General features: G+C 41.9%; 1 protein-coding gene across 1 annotated transcript in view; it reads left to right on the forward strand.

Annotated features, from left to right (window-relative positions):
* The first annotated feature begins 703 nt into the window (after positions 1–703).
* Positions 704–16,866, forward strand: part of ADAMTS20 (ADAM metallopeptidase with thrombospondin type 1 motif 20) — a 97,218-nt gene continuing 81,055 nt past the window's right edge. Inside the window, exons 1-3 of the mRNA XM_027710968.2 lie at positions 704–883; positions 1,213–1,559; positions 14,984–15,146. Coding sequence (XP_027566769.1) covers positions 793–883; positions 1,213–1,559; positions 14,984–15,146 — 601 coding nt within the window. The 5' untranslated portion in view covers positions 704–792. The remainder of the gene's footprint in view (positions 884–1,212; positions 1,560–14,983; positions 15,147–16,866) is intronic.

Genomic DNA, 16,866 nt, shown 5'->3' on the forward strand with positions numbered 1-16,866 from the left:
GGGGACCCGGAGTTAAAACAAGTCCCATCTGTCGACACCATGGTGTCAGGCTCTGCCTTGAGATGCCCTTCCTTCGTAGCTGCGTGGGCAAACATCTTCACCCCAGAGCTGCGGGGCAAGGGACGGTGATGGGCGGTGGGTGCGCGTGGGTGACACTGATCCTGTGGGACACTGACACCCCTGGATTTCACCGCGCGGCCTCTGCCGCTCCTGGAGGGAGTTCGGCGTTGCCAGGCTTCTCAAAAGACCACACTTTTGCTGAAGCTACAGCTCTCCGAGCTAGCAGCGCCGGCTGCCCCGCCGGGCGGAGCCGGCTGGATTGGGCCGAGCCCCCCGGGCCGCCCTGCCCACCCCGGGGCGGGCGGGGAGGGGGCGCTACTCCGCCATTGGGCGGCTCGTGCCCCGGGGGCGGGCCGGGCCCGGCCCGCGGTGGAGTGCGGGGATGGCCCCGCCTGAGGGTAGCGGGCACCTCCGCGCCGCCCCGCCGGCCGCGGGGGCAGCGGCACGGGAGGCGGAGGCAGGGACGGGAAGAGAAGGGCCGCCCTCGCCCACCTCGGCGGCGGAGAGGGAGTTGGGGGAGCGGAGGCGAGGGGCGGGAGGAGAGAGAGCGGGAGCGCGGGCGCGGTGCGGCTTTCCGCGGGCGTGTGCGGGGACCGCGGGGGCGGCGGGACACGAGGCGGGGCGCGGGCGCATGGAGGAGCGGCGCGGTGCGGGGCCGGCCCGGGCGGGCGGCAGACACTGAGTCAGCGGCGGCCCGGGGGCTCTGCGGGCACGGCAGCCGCGGAGCGAGCCATGCGGGGTGCGAGGCGGATGGCGGGTCTGCTGTGCCCCCTCTCCCTGCTCCTCACCGCGTCATGGGGAGTCCGCTTCCACCCGGGACAAGGTAAGCGAGCGGCAACAAAGGCGGCGACAGCCCCGGGGGTCTTGGCCTTGCGGCGTGTGCCGTGCCCCGCGGGGCAGCCGCCGTTCCCCGGTCCCCGGCGGGCGGGAGGAGGCAGAGCTGCCTCCCGGTGGCAGCGGGGCGGCCCTGGGGCGGTGGGGCCGGGCGGCCGCCGCGGGGTCTCGCCGGGCGTGCCGGCGGCAGCCCCCCGCCCCCCGCCTGTCACCGGAGCCCGGGCTGGCGCCACGAGTGCCCTGCCAGGAGCCGTGCGGATGCCAGCGAGGGGTTGCTGTGCTGCGGCAGCAGGCTGAGCCTCCTGCGCTCTGTTGCAGAGACCTTAGTGAAACAGCTCTCCTCCTATGAGATCATCACACCTGTCCGAGTGAATGAGTTTGGAGAGGTTTTCCCGCACACGCATCACTTCAGAAGGAGGAAAAGGAGTTTGGAGGCACCGCTGGAGCCTACTGCTTTCCGAACCCATTACCAGCTCAGTGCATACGGGCAGGTCTTCCAGCTCAACCTGAGTGCTGATGCGGGCTTCGTTTCTGCTGAGTACACGGTGGTGCACGTCGGCGCCCCGCAGAAGCAGTCCTCCCCTGATTTGCGCCACTGTTTCTACCGCGGTCATGTCAATGCCCAGGAGACGCACATGGCTGTCTTCAGCATCTGCGGTGGCTTGGTAAGCATGTTGGTCACTGCTTCCTGTCTCCATTCATATTCTTCTCCCTGAAAGAAATGTAGTGGGATGCCTTTGCCGGAGAGCTAAGCTGGAAATTCTTGGGCATCGTTCCAAATAGTTGGTCATGAAATGTCTTGGCATCAGCAGTGTGGAGTCACGATGATACTTTTTTGGTGGGATATACAAATGCTGCTTTCAAAGGATCTGTTGCTGGCCAGTAATATAGTTGGTTGATGTAACTCCTAACACCAAGAGCATTATAATAGAGGAAAAAGCATAACTTAGTAACACAGTAAGCTATTGATTTGATAAAATGATGCTGTCAGTCAGCATCAGTTATGTGTTCGTAGCTTAACAGATACTGTGATTGTGAGTGAGGAATAATGGTGCTTGAGATGATGGGAGGGGAGCTAGCGTTGATCTTTTTTCTTCCTCTGCCTTCAGCAACACTGTAGAGGTATGTGATATTCTAGAAAGTGGGAGCAGTGCTTTCTAAGTATGTTTCTGATAAAAGGGAGTGGGAAGCTTCCTGCTAACTTCAGTGGGAGTATGTCTATGAAATGCTTCTTAAGAACTGAATTGAGCAAACAAAACTGCAATGATATACATTCTTTACTTATCCCTTCATAAAATTTATTGCGTCTTCCAAACTGATAATGGAGAAATAGTACCACATAACTGTCTATCAAAACAGTTGTATTGTGTTGTTGAATTTTATAATTTTTTGCCTGGAAGTCATGAAGACTCACATCTAGTGCTCTACCACATCGCTATTTATTGAAATGCTGAGGGCAAGTCTGTGTGACGCGCACACTGTAAAAATAGGATGTTGTAAATATTACTGAGAATTTAAGTTGAAGTTGTTCCATTTTTTTACAGTCACTCAGGAAAGTAAAGGTGTATTTTTGGAACCTGAAAACATCCAACTTTGTATTCTAGTCACTTTCTACTAGCCTACAGAAAATAGAATGGAGTTCGTTGGATGTGTGCAGGAGCATTTAATATGTATTAAAAGAAGATGATACACATGATGAAAGAGAGAATCAGACATAACTTGTACTTGAGAGACACCTCTATCTTGCGCTTATTCTTGGATATTTGGGTATATGCAACCTTGTCTTTGGGTTGAGGTGTGTAGACTTTGTCTAGTCCTTGGAAATTACTGGAGAAGTGAGCATTTGAGAACAGTAATTTTGTATTCATCTGAGTTTTGCCTATATATCGTGATTTACAAACAACTGTCATTAGTTATTGACTGCGTTATCCAAAACCCTGTTCAAACCTATACTGAACACACACTGTTGTACTAACAGAGAGAGTAGGAAAGATGAGGGATCACAAATATGGTTGCTTTTGTTTTATTTTTTCCATGTTTCATGTTTTACTAGTTGCTCAAATACCATTGGATTGAGAATAGTATCATAGTTTATATGGAATAAATGAGAAGTTTCAAACCTTTCTTTTTTCTTAACCTTTTTTGCCTGTTTGAATTCTGTTCCTGTAAACCATTGCTCTTCAGTACTTGAAGGGACCATGTGCACTGAAAACAATTTTTCTGAAAAACATGTACCTACTGCATCTAAAAGTTGTCTCAACTGCCTTTTATTTAGCAATTCTCAAACTCTTCAGCACAAGACCCTCTTCTTCTCTGTACCAATTTGAATGTCTCACTTCTCGTTTTTCTCTCTCTTCCCTCCGTGGTCCCTCACTGGTACATTACAGCCTGCATCATGTATGTGACCACTCAGAAATCCCTGAATGCTTTTAAACTGAGCCTTTGCCTCTTCTAGATGAGCCTTGTGAACTTTCACTGCAGCTTCCAGTTGGACTTTGTGTCCTCAGTCATTGCCTGATGACAAAGTGCCCAGCCTAAGCCACCAGCAAAGGCCTTTCTGTCCTGATGCTCCCAGGACCTTCTCTTACCTCTCATTTCACCTTTTGCCCAGGCAAGCACAGCCTTTGAGGGCATGCAGCATACCCAGCATTATGGCTCCTTTCTCCTCACTAATGAAGCTGGTGAGGTATTCAGAAGAAGCCGAGCCCTGCATGGGTGCTGGTGCACTTTTGTGGGACATGCCTATAGTTTCCCAGGGAGGGGGTGTGTGGGGACAAAGAGGTGGTCATAGCCAGCTGCTTGCCTATAACTACACAGAGTGTCCTCCAACCTGACTCAGAACCTTCAAGCTTATGTTCTTCCTCATCCTCATGGATTCAAAGCAAATGTGACACTCATTGTGTGATTGCCAAGGGAGAAAACTTTTTTGGAGTTTAGAGAAGAATGGATATGAAAAGAGGGAAATAGAGGCCAAGTGGAATTGTCCTGTGAGATCTTGTCATTGTCCCTGAATGCATTGTCCCTGAATGCGTTCCCCACTCCCAGATGGGGCTACCCTCAAAAATTAGCAAAAGGGTGTTTTTATTCTCAAGGTTTTTAAAATTTCATAGGTGCATTCAACAAATGTACCTGCAAAAATACACCAGTCAGTTACAGCTCTTTTACTGAACAGTGCCATGCTTCATGAATACATCCAAACATTAAAGTCGGATTGCTGCTGAGGTAAGATACTATTTATTGTGAGCGAGACAGTAGAAAACCAGTGACTTGATAGTCTAGCATTATATTTATTTTAAGTAAATCCCTTCTTTTTGTAGATCTGTTTTCCTTGATGCTGAACTTGAGCTTAGTGTAATGGAAGTTAAAAAAAATATTGCTTTGAACTATTAGGTATAATTTTGTCTTCCAACCTTGCATATATAAGGCAATTGCTTATATTTGACCAATGCTGTAAAAGCTAGGGAGGAAAAAATGACCTGAACATAAATATAGATATACAAGAAATGTAACAATGGAATTTTAAAAATCGCTCTGGAGATGCACCTTAATCATCTGAAGTGAAACCAGGTACTTGTGTTCATTTTATCCTGTAGGCATCTATCCCCAAGTTCTGCACTACTTCATTAACAGCTTCACTCCTGCTTCTCAAGTTCCATATTTTCTGTTTTTGCATTCTTATGTTGAGTGTGTTCTCCCCCTTCACTCTGCTTTGCCTTTTCACCCTCAGTTAAGCCTTTTTCTGGTGCGCTACAAGCATGGACAAACCAGAGTACCCATGGAGCATTGCTTAATGGCTCTTGACACCCTGTGTGCAGTTTTGTTGTGTTACATTTCAGAGCATGCCCTGGGTTCAGGGGTGCAAATGGCACAGGGACGTTAGAAGGTCAGCAGGGAGTCTATAGTAATTGCAAGGAGGGAGTGTGTAATTAAGGAACTTTGGGATCCGTCAAAGGCAGAAGGTCATTTGGAGTGATGGCCTGGGTGCCTAGTTGAACATCTGATCATATACAGACATATTTCTTGCATCTGTAGAGTAATTTTTGAGATTTCATGCTTTATTTCACTTTATTTTCTTAAGTTCTGTATATTTTTTACTTTTACTGCATTAGTCAGTTATAGCTTTGTACGAACGCAGGAAACAAGATCTGTTGAGGATGTCCCTGGATGCATGTAGAGAGCTAAAGAGAGCTCTCAAATGTTAGCCAGACAGCAAAATCAAAGAGATAAAAACCCAAAAGCTTAAAAATCATTTAACTTTTGAGAACATTATGACTTGCAAGTTTGTTGACAAATACAAGCAAATACCAGTGAATAAAATGTCTTAAAATAAAGGAACTGTCACCATTTATTGCTAGAGTGCACCTTCAATTCCTAGCAGGACCCCATCTACAGAAAGGAGCTTTTTTTTTTTTTTTTAAATCCTGAATGAATGCTACAAAAACAGTTTGTTTAGTCCTTTGAGAAACTTGGTATTCTTTCTTGGGGGTTAGGAATATGTTGACTGATGCTGAGGATAGTTAAAATCAGTTATTGTGAGCTGGGAGGATGTGCCAAAGATGACTACTGTGAGAGAGGGAAAGGTAAGAAAGAGGGGGAAAATGCATTGTTTTGGGTGTATCATCTGTGGTATGTAGAGCAACTTCACATGTGCACTGACTGGTGGAAGTTAAGAGTAGAAAAGTACACATGAATCTCTTCTTGCATGGATTGCTAGCTGTCAGCTTTCTGCAGTCAGGGAGGGCAGGACTGCTTTGTTCTAGTGTAGCTTTGAAGTGTAACAAGGTCTGTGTGACAAGTTCCTTAGCAGCTCAAGGAAGCCCCTTGGTAACACTCCTTTACTGCACATCAGACTTACTTTTGTCTGGAGAATGGCAGGAGTATGAACCTACATGAGGATCTTCAGAATCCTCAGTTAAGAGGTTGTGTTTATTTTTTTGTTAATATGGGTCAGTGAATCACCTTTCTGAGAGGTTTTGAAAACAATTCTGCCTGGTACTATGGATGGATACAGTGGTTCCTTTTAAGGAAAAGTAGGCAGTCCTGGAATTTCTTTTAATGAAATGTGATTTTTTTAAGTGTTTGGTAAATAAATCCCCAAAAAACAGAGCCCAAGAAGCTAGTGTTAGCATAGCCATCATCTATTTTCTTGTGAAGAGCTAGTAGAGGTCACAAACTCCAGGTACTTGCTCCCCGGTTTTGTGCTTCTTAGTACTAATAACTTCAATGAGTGGAACAAACTACATTGTTTTTTCCAAGACAGCTTTAACACTTTTAACTGAAAGATATTATTACCTTGATGTAACTTAATGCTTTAACTTAAAAGCTGTCAGTTCAAGAAAGTTACCTTCTAAATCTGAAAGGGATTTTATCATTCAGATCACATTTATAAATCTATGAGCATCCATAAAGCACATGCTAGGTTTTTAGGTTTTTGTCCTAAAGTATTGATTCCAGCATAAGCTAGGAAAAATGTCCTATGAAAATGTCAACTCAAGAAAATCAATTCTTGTTTTAACAAACCAAGTCTTAATGCTAATGACTGGCTGATGTGAGGACTTCCACTTAGTGGCTCTAGTTTCTCTTGTCATATAGGTATACGAGATGAGACTCCAGCCCTGAATCTCTGCAAAACAGGAAAAATTTCCATGCTTCCATTATAATCCTGTGCGTTGTCTCTGATCAGCATGGAGTGGTTTCAAGTAAAAGGCTTTACTTTGCAGGTTAAAAATACAACGTTCTTTCTTTTTGGCTGTTGTTTTTATATCTAAACAGAACAAAAAGTGACCAGGAAGTAGATTGAACTCTGTCTTTCCTACTTGGAAAAGGTCTAGATTAAGAATTTTGTCCTTGATTGTTTCATTTGATTTTCCTTTTTCCTGCTTTCTTCTGTTTGTTTATTCTTTTGCTCTTGACTTAATTTCTTTGGCAATTTTCATCTCATTTACTTTGGTTTGTGTTTCTGTTATTTTTTCCCTAGTATGTATTCTCAAAATTAGGACCAGTTTTTAAACATTTCCACTTCTGTGACACTTGATCTAGCATTTTTCGACAAAAGTCCATTTTAATGACTGCAGTTGTCTCCAGTCTTCCCAGTGTTGCCCTGATGGTCACAGAATGAATGAAATACATCTTATAATATTATCTCATCCTTTTTTAGCTTTGTTTTCCCACATATAGTCACTATACATATTTCGCATACATCTGAGAATGGATCATAACACTTGAATTTACTTGAATGATTTCCTGTATCCCAGAGTCAATTTCTGCCTGCCTGCCTACTTGCCTTGGCAAAATCACTATTAATCACACAACTTGTTATAAAATAGTGAGACAGCTTAGATCCCCCCCTTCAGCTGTTATAAAAAACCTGAAACCTCTCCAGTGTGTTTTCCCCAGGCTCTACTTTTCCAGAAAGTACTTCCACAGATGCTATACCTTCTCACATGGGCCAGCACAGATCAGCAAATACAGTTGGTAATTGCAATTGTAAATGAAGGAAATATATGGAGTTGCTGATTGTGCAGCTGAAGATCTGTCACAGAAAACATCATTATTGAAAGCAGTAGGACCTGAGTATGTGTCTTGCTGTTCACCAGCGGTTCTGCATGAATTGTCCTTTAAACAGACTGGGACCTGCTTATGTAATGTTTTATGTCAAGGGTGCTCAGCCATCACTGGCCTGACTTTTACCCACATCCTGTGTCTGGTGGCCTTCCTTCCCTATGGCTACTTGGGCACATTCTGTTTGCCAAATAAATGGTTCTGATGGCTGCAACCTGTTCTTAACTACTGCCTTTATAGTTTGGATGTATGTGACACAGGTGAGTTGCTGGAAAGCTGTGGACAGCCACAGGAAGTTTGATTTACTTTTATACATATGTTTACATATACACATGTTCATTAAACTTCCAGGAAGTACACAGAAGGTTCTGTGCATGAGTGTGAGTCATAGGAGTGTCAGGGGAGGGCAGAGGGACAACACACATGGCCCTTTGCTTTCACTAGGTGAACTAAACTACTGAAATGGTGTGCAAACACTTTTTGGTTGGTTGGGGTTTCTTTGGGTTTTTTTGTTTGTTTGTCTGAAATTAATGCTTCCATCCCCAGGTGGCAGTCAACAAGTCAATAGTTAGCCATCGTGTGTCTTGGGAAACTTTGTACTCTTGGAATAGATAGGCTTTCCACATAAGGTAACGTATCTGTGATAGTCTCAATTCTCATTCTGTTTCAGACGTAGCCTCATGTAGAAAATGGCAAGGTTATGGTAGCAAAGCCAGACCCTGCGAGAACAGGTTATACCTTCTGGGAATGTACATATTGACAGAAGTACTCAAGGTAGCTTGAGCTTGTGTGGCTGACTAAGGTGAAAATCTAACCAGACTTTGTGTGTACTTGAGCAATAACTGCCTGATGGTGCTTGTGAGGTTGAAAGGATTATGTAGAACTATTCATCTCCCAGTGAGAGGAAAAGGTGGTTCTGCATGTACTTGAAAACATCAAAACTAGGAAGTACTCTTTAAATGGAGATAAGTTGCAATTGTAAATTTGCTTGACATTGTCTGAGATGGTCAAGGCAAGATGATGTGATGGAGTTTCCTCCGGATTAAGAGTACGGATTTCCTAGATCTATGGTCTATTGGAATACTTAGCTTCACGATAGTTTGTGTTAAAACCAACCCCTCTAAAAACCGAAAATCAAAGCCAACAACCCTCCCCCAGAAAACCCCAAACAAACAAAAATATCCTTTTATGTATATGTACATTTTGTTTTACCAGTTTCAATAGGTATTGCAGAATTCTGTAATGGAATCTCCATGCATATAACTATGAAGAAAACTGTTATGCATATTTTAGTTGACTTGTCTAGCTTGTCCACTGTGAATTGTATATAAAAGTAAAAATAAATAAGTGGCCTCTTTCTCTTCCTTCCACTCCAATGAATCTTGTTAATTGCCGTGAACCTCTGATCTTTCCAGCTGGCTTTGAGATTGTTATTGTAACATTCTCTCAAGTTCTCTGCTATTTAGCCAGTCTCTTTTTGTTACAAATTGTATTGAGAAACTCCTGAAATACCGTTTTCATTAGGTAGAGTAGCTTTACAAAGTGATGTTCAGGGTACCTGTTGCCAGGTTTTATACTTCTGCAAGAGTAATCTTTTCTCCTATGCGTTATTTGTTCCTGAGTGAAAGTAACTCAGTAAGGACAGTAAGGACACTGGATCCAGTGCTATGGTTATATAACGTGTAAACATAAACACGTAAACATAAAAATAGGTAAGATCTCTTTAGGCATTTACATGGAACTTAAATTTCAGTCTGTAAATAGGTAATTTTATTTAAGCAGTGATTAGATGCCTTTGCAGACCTGAATGCTTCCAAGCTTAGGTGAATGCCCCATTAATTCTTTTCGAGGTGTGATTAAGCATGCTAAGGGTGTGATTACTGTCAGCTTATGAAATCTTAACATCACAGAATTTGTAAAGAGATGTAGTTAGATCATAGTTAAACTTACGAGGAAAGGTGTTTTTGCCTATAACAAACTTCTAGCATTTTATTCTCTTTCTAAGAACTTCAAACATAATGTTGCTTTCAATCACTTCTGAAAAGGTGTTAGATATTTCTTCCTGCTACGTAGCTGGTGTATTATTTATGATTGTATTGCTATTTTCTTATTTCTCTTATGTTAGCTCTGGTCTTAAGAATTAGCTTGCAGCCACTAGCTCTTGTTGTATTTCTAGCTGAATTATCTTCTAGTTGAAATACTTCTTCTGGATGTTGGCAGTGTACCACGATCAGATAGCCTCTAATACTTCTTTCTTTAGTGAACTAATTAAGCTACGCTGCTTAAGTCTTTAATTAGAAAACATAACAGTGAAGCAGGAAGAAAAAGGTGAAGGGCTTCTCACATCATTCAAGAGCTTTGAGTAAACACGAGGGGGAGGGATGGAAGACAGGAAGAGAATAATATAAAAAGAAGGGATTTTGTAATTTACTTTGACCATTAAAGTGCTCTTGCTGTAAACTACTTGCGGGTTTTTGAGTTGAGTTGAGAAACCATACCTTGAGTATGTGAAAAATACTTGAGCATGGGAATAGAGATTACCTGGAGGGGAGTCTGCTGGTTTAGAGTCATGTTTTCCAGAACTTCAGTTGTTCTTTTAGAGTTTTTATGAAACCTTTTCAATTGTGCAGTTGGACATATTAATTCCCCGTTTCTGAAACCTGCTATATATCCCTTATGTTTTCCATGCGTTCTATGAAGTTGCTATTATACACAAGGATGTAATTTGTATATGGGCATCGTGCATTCTTTAACCGTAACTTCTGCAATATTTATTTCTATTGCTCTTGGAATAGAGCAAATACATTGATTAAGACTATACAGTTTTAAGCCACTTTAAACCACTAAGTCATACCATATATAGTGAGTAGCTGTGTTGATCCACTGAACCTTGATTTAATATAATGTGTTTAACTCATCCATAGTATTTTAAATCCAAAAAATAAATTATCATTCTCGTGTGAGTTTTGTCATAAATTTCCTCAAATCTATGCATATTCATAGTCCTGAGTAGCACTCCTTTTTGGACCACTTATTTATGATGTGCAAGAGACTGTTTTCAATTTTGTACTCCACTTCTGCTGAAGAAGTCTTTTAAATTTACTTTTATCTCTTTATCTGAGAACAGAAATAGAATGTTACAGACAGATTTCTTGTTAGATAATTTGAGAGGCTGTAGTGGGTTGACCATGACTAGATACTAGGTACCCACTTAAGCCACTCTCTCACTCCCCTCTGCAGCTGGACAGAGGAGAGAAAATATAACTAAGGGTTCATGAGTTGAGATAAGGGCTGGGAGAGATCACTTGCTGATCACTGTCATGGGCAAAACATACTCAAAGTGGGGTTTTTAATTAAATTTATTACTAACAGAATCAGAGCAGGAGAATGAGAAGTAAAATAAATCTTAAAAACACCTTCCTCCCACACCTCTCTTCTTCCAACTTCTATCTCCTCCTCCCTAGTGGCTCAAGGAGATGGGGAATGTGGGTTACAGTCTTTTCATCACAGATTGTTCCTGCTGCTGCTCAGGGAGAGGAGTCCTTCCCCTGATCCATTGTGGGGTCTCTCCCACGGGAGGCAGTCCTCCATGAACTTCTTCAGCGTGAGTCCATCCCATGGGCAACAGTTGTTCACAAACTGCTGCACTGTGAGTCACTTTTCCACGGGATGCAATCCTTCAGAAACAGGCTGCTCCAGCATGGTTCCCCCACAGGACCACAAATCCTAGCAGGAAAACCTGCTCCCGCATGGGCTCCTCTCCCCCCAGGTCAGCAGGTCTCTGCCAGGACCCTTCTCCATCATGGGTCTCCCATGGGGTCACAACCTCCTTCGGGCATCCACCAGCTCCAGCAGGGGCTCCTCCACAGGCTGCAGATGAGTCTCTGTACCCTGGTTATCCTCCATGGACTGCAGGGGCACAGCTGCCTCACCATGGTCTGCACCACGGGCTGCAGGGGAACCTCAGCTCTAGTGGCTGGAGCACCTCCTCCCCCTCCTTCTCCACTGACCTTGGTGTCTGCGTTGTTCACGTTCTCTCACTCTGCTCTTCTCAGCCTGCTATTTGCATCTGCCCAACAACTTTTATTTCTTGTTCTTAATTATGTTACCACAGAGGCATTACTGTCATTCCTGATTGGCTTGGCCTTGACCGGCGGTGGGTCTGTCCTGGAGCCGGCTGGCATTGGATATACCAGACATGGGGGAAGCTTCTGGCAGCTTCTCACAGAAGCCACCCTTGTAGCCCCCCCACTACCAAAACCTGACCATGCAAACCCAGTACAGAGGCATCTGTAGACGATAAGTAAATCCAGTTAATTTCTGATTTAATTTCCTAAAAATGCTTTGGCTCCTGTTTCAGCACTCTGCCTCTGTTGCTGAGTACATGTAAGTGACTTTTCTTTATTTTGTTTTACTAGAAGTATTTTTCATTTGGATCTCATAGCCCTTTTCCTTGTGCCCCCAAGATGTAATAACTCTATTGGTGTAATTAGCACCACGTGAAGTATCACTTTCATGAATGGAAGATTATAAACAGACAGTGTAGCTGGTGACTGAATTTTTGTAGACCCATGTGTTAGGAAAATGAGGAGCTAACCATGTATAGCTAATCAAAATCCACTTTTAGTTTTCATAGAGAAGTTAAAGGATTAGAATTGGTGGCTTGAAGTTCAATGTCTTCTTGGATTTTGAATGACAAATATCAAATACCTTTCTTAAGATAGAGCACTGCTTATGTTTAACCTTATGTTTAACCTTTGCTCTTTCTCACATACAACGTAATGAGTACTTCTCAACTTGGATAGTGTTGTGGTCTACTGGTGAGAGGCCTTCCTAACTGCTCAGTAGTAGTAATTACTTCTTTACCTGTACATTGTTGAAAAGGAGAGAATTCATTGAGGAAAGAATGAAAGCTTGTTGCCTTATATATTTCTCTCAGCTATTTCTTCCATACTTAAACGGGCAGTTGACCCTGGGATACTGTGTGAGAATCAATGGGCCTGACTGAGCAAGTGAGGAGAAGCTTGACTCCATTTTTCTAAAATAGTTATCCCAAGTATTTGTGAGGGTGGACTCTCCAATCTTGAAGAGGTTCTTTTATCATCTTGTATTACTCTTTGATTTAAAATAAAAAACCAAGAACAATTGTGAGGTCATGAAGCATAATAAAAGATTCTTCCCTTCCAGCTATCTATCCTAACTTTTTGATCTGTAAATTTATGGTGTGTTATTGTGAATTTTCAACGTGAGGAGCCTCAGTCAAAAACATATGTCCTAGTGTTTGGGGGTTTTGCCTCCTTTTTTTTTTTTTTTTTTTTCCAGAGTGAAAGTGTAGAAAAATAATATAGCCGTGTTCTTGCAGTTCATCTTTTCCAGTGGAAATCTGATATTTTATTCTGGAAGTTGAGTTTAGTTTAAAATGTAGTACAAACTCTTTCCTTTTTAGTTCTGGGCTCCTATTCTCATAATCTTTGTGTTTGTTGTAGCTGAAACCCTTTCTTTGTAAAATCCAAAAGTCTGTTTGTTGGAAAAGCCATTGAAGAAACAAATTCAGAATATCTACTCAACCTGTTTGAAAGAATAGGATGGAAGTAAAATGTACGTGTGAAATAAAGCAGTAGCAATAAAGTTCTTACTTAAATCTGAAAGAACGTGCTTTAAATGTGTGTTGTCTAGAAATAGGGTTTATGGTATGTCAGGAGAAAAGAATTAATTAACTTGTTAGTGTTGACCAATAATATGGGGTCAAATTTATGATGTTTTGTTTAATGGGACTTTAATAGTATATGTAATAAACACTAGCATGAATCTTAGCAGCAAGGATTGATGCTTTGTCCCTGAGTGGCATGCTCTTGTCTGTCCCTGTCATTTTTCCCCAAGGGTTGCACCTTAGGACTAACTGACAAGCTGTGTCATGTCTGTTTTCCCGATGCCCTTTCCAAGGAGACACATGGTGTTCTCAGTACACTCGGACTGCTGTCCTCTACAAATTGCATGTCCTGGGAACACTGGATGTGAGAAGGCTAAACTGAATGTAAAAAGGATCCGGCATGAAGACTACTTGCAAAGAATTTAAATGAAGCTGAATGAAAAAAGTGCTTCTATGAGTTAGATTTAAACAGTCTTGAAGGACTGTTAGATTTAGATGTTAGTTATAACTCTATGAGTTAGATTTAAAAAGTCTTGAAAGGAAAATACTATTTAGCTGTGTAGTGCAGAGGATCCATCTGTGCTGCGTTTACAGTATCTTTAATAATGTTATGTATCAGGCAAGATTACAGATATTTTGACACATGCCTGAAGCCTAATAGACTCTTAAACAAAGAAAACTGATAACTTCTTAGAAGGATCCCAAATTCAAGGGATATTACAATTCCAGTACAGTATCCTGGACACTAAGGTAGTCTTGCAGCAGTTTTTAAAAGACTTAGTAGCTTGTTTTAAAAAAAACCCTTCTCATTTATCCTGCTCTGCCACTCTCTCTATAACCTGGAGTTTCAAGGTTAACATGAACACCTCATCTTTTAAAGCATATTACATAGATTATTGCTATTATCTTATTGGTCAACATGCCTAACTGGCAAAACATCTGCCAGGATGCAGTACGACTACTCTCTTGAGATGCTTAATTGACTAAAGTGAGAAAGTTGCTAAAACATCTGAAAATAATTTGATGACATTGTTACATGTGTTTTCCTCCTCATGGTCTCCTGAAGTGAAGTTCTTAAACCATAGGAAACTATAAATTTGGTTAGAAGTGCAGTGAGAAAGAAGCAATTCTGTTTTAGGATTTCATAATTAAAAGGATTATGGGGCAGGGGGTTGGGGAAAAGGAGCTTAATTTTTGTTCTTTTTCTTTGTGTATGTGTTTTTGTTAGTAATCAAGTTCTTTTGGTTCCCATTACATAGTTAATGTGTGTCTGAGATGGGTGGGGGGGGTGTGTGTGTGTTGGGGGAATCAAGGAGAAAAACCCTTTAATGTCACTGTCATCTTTGAATTCCTGGTACTCGTTTCAAAGTCTTTAAAAAGAATATCAGGTTAACATTGTTTCTAATTTATGAGGAAAATTCAATTTCAGAAGAAAAATATTATATAAATTATGTTAAGGACAGAAGGCAACAAATCAGTCCAGAATTTGGACAGCACTCAAATTCTGAAGTTCTTGATGGCCTCTGCTCTCCTTTGCAGCATTCTCAACTGGTCCTGCTTGGTTATACCTAGTTTTGCTTTATTTTTGTTATCCCCTTTGTTTCATTAACTCTGTGTAGTGATTACCTGTGATCCTTTGTTAATATGCAAGATAGTCTGAGTTACCCTGGTGGGACAAGTCTCTGAAAGCAAAATTCTCTTCCAGCTTCCATCTCCAGTGCCCACTGAGGTTTCCTCTGTCTACATGTAAATGTATTATCATTAACTTCAAAATATTATCATAAATAATTTTTATTTCAATGAAATTTATTTTTATATCAGTATTTTTAGTGGAAAATAAGTCAATTACTTTAAGTCAATTACTTCTCTTACTTTCAGATGGGCATCTTTAAGGCACATGATGGTGAATACATTTTAGAACCTCTGATGAAAGCAGATGGAGGTGAACATGAAGATGAACATAACAAACCACATCTAATATACAGACACGAAGAACTTAAAAAAAAGTACCAGAAATCTCATAAACCTTGTGAAATTTCAGGTATAGTCATACTTTAAATTTCGTTGTGACTTTTTCAAATGTCAGATTTTTTTTTAAAAAAGTGGCAAGATTTAATGTTGTAAGTAATATTTCTCCAGATTGTTCCATTTGAACCTGCATATTTCTTTCACATGGGCTTGACAGGTCTCCCTTTTGTTTTGTGTCAGTGGCTAATTCAAAAGTAGGACAGAATGTGCATATAAAAAAAGAAATCATGATATTGCAAGAACTTCTCTGTGGGTTTGATTTTTCAGTGTTTACATATGGGACAATGTAGGTGTAAGAGTAGATCCATGGAAGTTGTTGCTTATATTCACAAAAGATAATGAACTTATTGTAAGTTTAACAGATAGTACAGGACATCTGTCTTCCTTAATAATGGAAGTATATAATATTAACCATTAATGTAGAGTTTTGTCTTTATGAGTATTTTAATAATTTATTCATGCTACATTTTAATAATATTTAGTTGTATTTAAAATAGAGTGGAGTAATTTACAAGCACATTATTAGGATATGTGACAAGTGAATGGTTGTACTGTCACAGATTCACAGTATATAGGTTAATCATAATCATGGCCCTCTGATTATTACCCGCTTCTGGTTTCCAGGTTGGTAGTGATGAGGTTGAGAAGTCCTAGGGCAATCAAAAAGGACTTCAGGGCACTGGGACAACTAGTTGAAGGGACAGGATCCCAGGTGGTGTTTTTCCCCCTCCCTTCGGTGGCAGGGAAGAACTTTGAAAGGAACGGGAGTACCCACCTGATGAACAAGTGGCTCAAAGACTGGTGCCATCCTTGGAATTTTGGCTTTTTTGATCATGGGGTGATTTGCCTGGCACCAGGCTGGAGACAGATGAGGTTCACCTGTCTAAAAGGGGAGAAGGATTCTAGCCCGTGAGTTGGCAGGCCTGACTGAGAGGGATTTAAACTAGGTTTAAAGGGGGAGGGTGGTAAGACCAGGCTCACTAGAGATGAGCCTGGGGATGTCATGCAAGTGCTGGGGGTGGAATCAATAGCCCAGCTGAAGTGCATCTATACCAGTGCACAGAGTATGGGAAACCAATAGGAGGACCTTTGTGCAGCAGGAAAGCTATGTAGTCGCCATCACGGAAACATGGTGAGATGACTTACATAACTGGAGTGTTGCCATGGATGACTATAAGCTCTTCAGAAAGGACAGGTGAGGAAGGAGAAGCAGTGGGCTGGCTCTGTACATTAGGGAGTGTTTTGACTATATAGAGCTCAAGGATAATAATGGTAAGGTTGAGTGCCTGAGTAAGAATCAGGGGGAAGACTAACAGGGCAGAAATCCTAGTGAAAGTCTGTTGTAGACCACCCAACCAGGATGAAGAGGCAGATAAAGTACTCTATAAGCTGCTGGCTGACATTTCATGAAACAGAAACTCAACACAGTGGAGAGGAGGCAGTCTAGGACGTTCCTGGAGTGTGTGGAAGATAACTTCCTGACACAGCAGATAAGTGAGCCCACCAGGGGTGATGTCCTCCTAGACCTGTTGTTTATGAACAGAGAAGGGCTGATGAGAGATGTGGTGGTCAGAGGCTGTCTTGGGCATAGCGACCACGAGATTGAGTTTTTGATTCTTGGTGAAGTAAGGAATGGAGTCAACAGAACTTCTACCTTGGATTTCTAGAGGGAGGACTTCAGCTTATTCAGGACACTGAGACGTTCTTTGGCAGCTACTTTTTAAGAAGGAAAT

Source organism: Pipra filicauda, unplaced genomic scaffold (assembly GCF_003945595.2).
Source record: "Pipra filicauda isolate LSUMZ 115617 unplaced genomic scaffold, ASM394559v2 scaffold40_size4127951_pilon, whole genome shotgun sequence".
NCBI classification, from domain to species: domain Eukaryota; kingdom Metazoa; phylum Chordata; class Aves; order Passeriformes; family Pipridae; genus Pipra; species Pipra filicauda.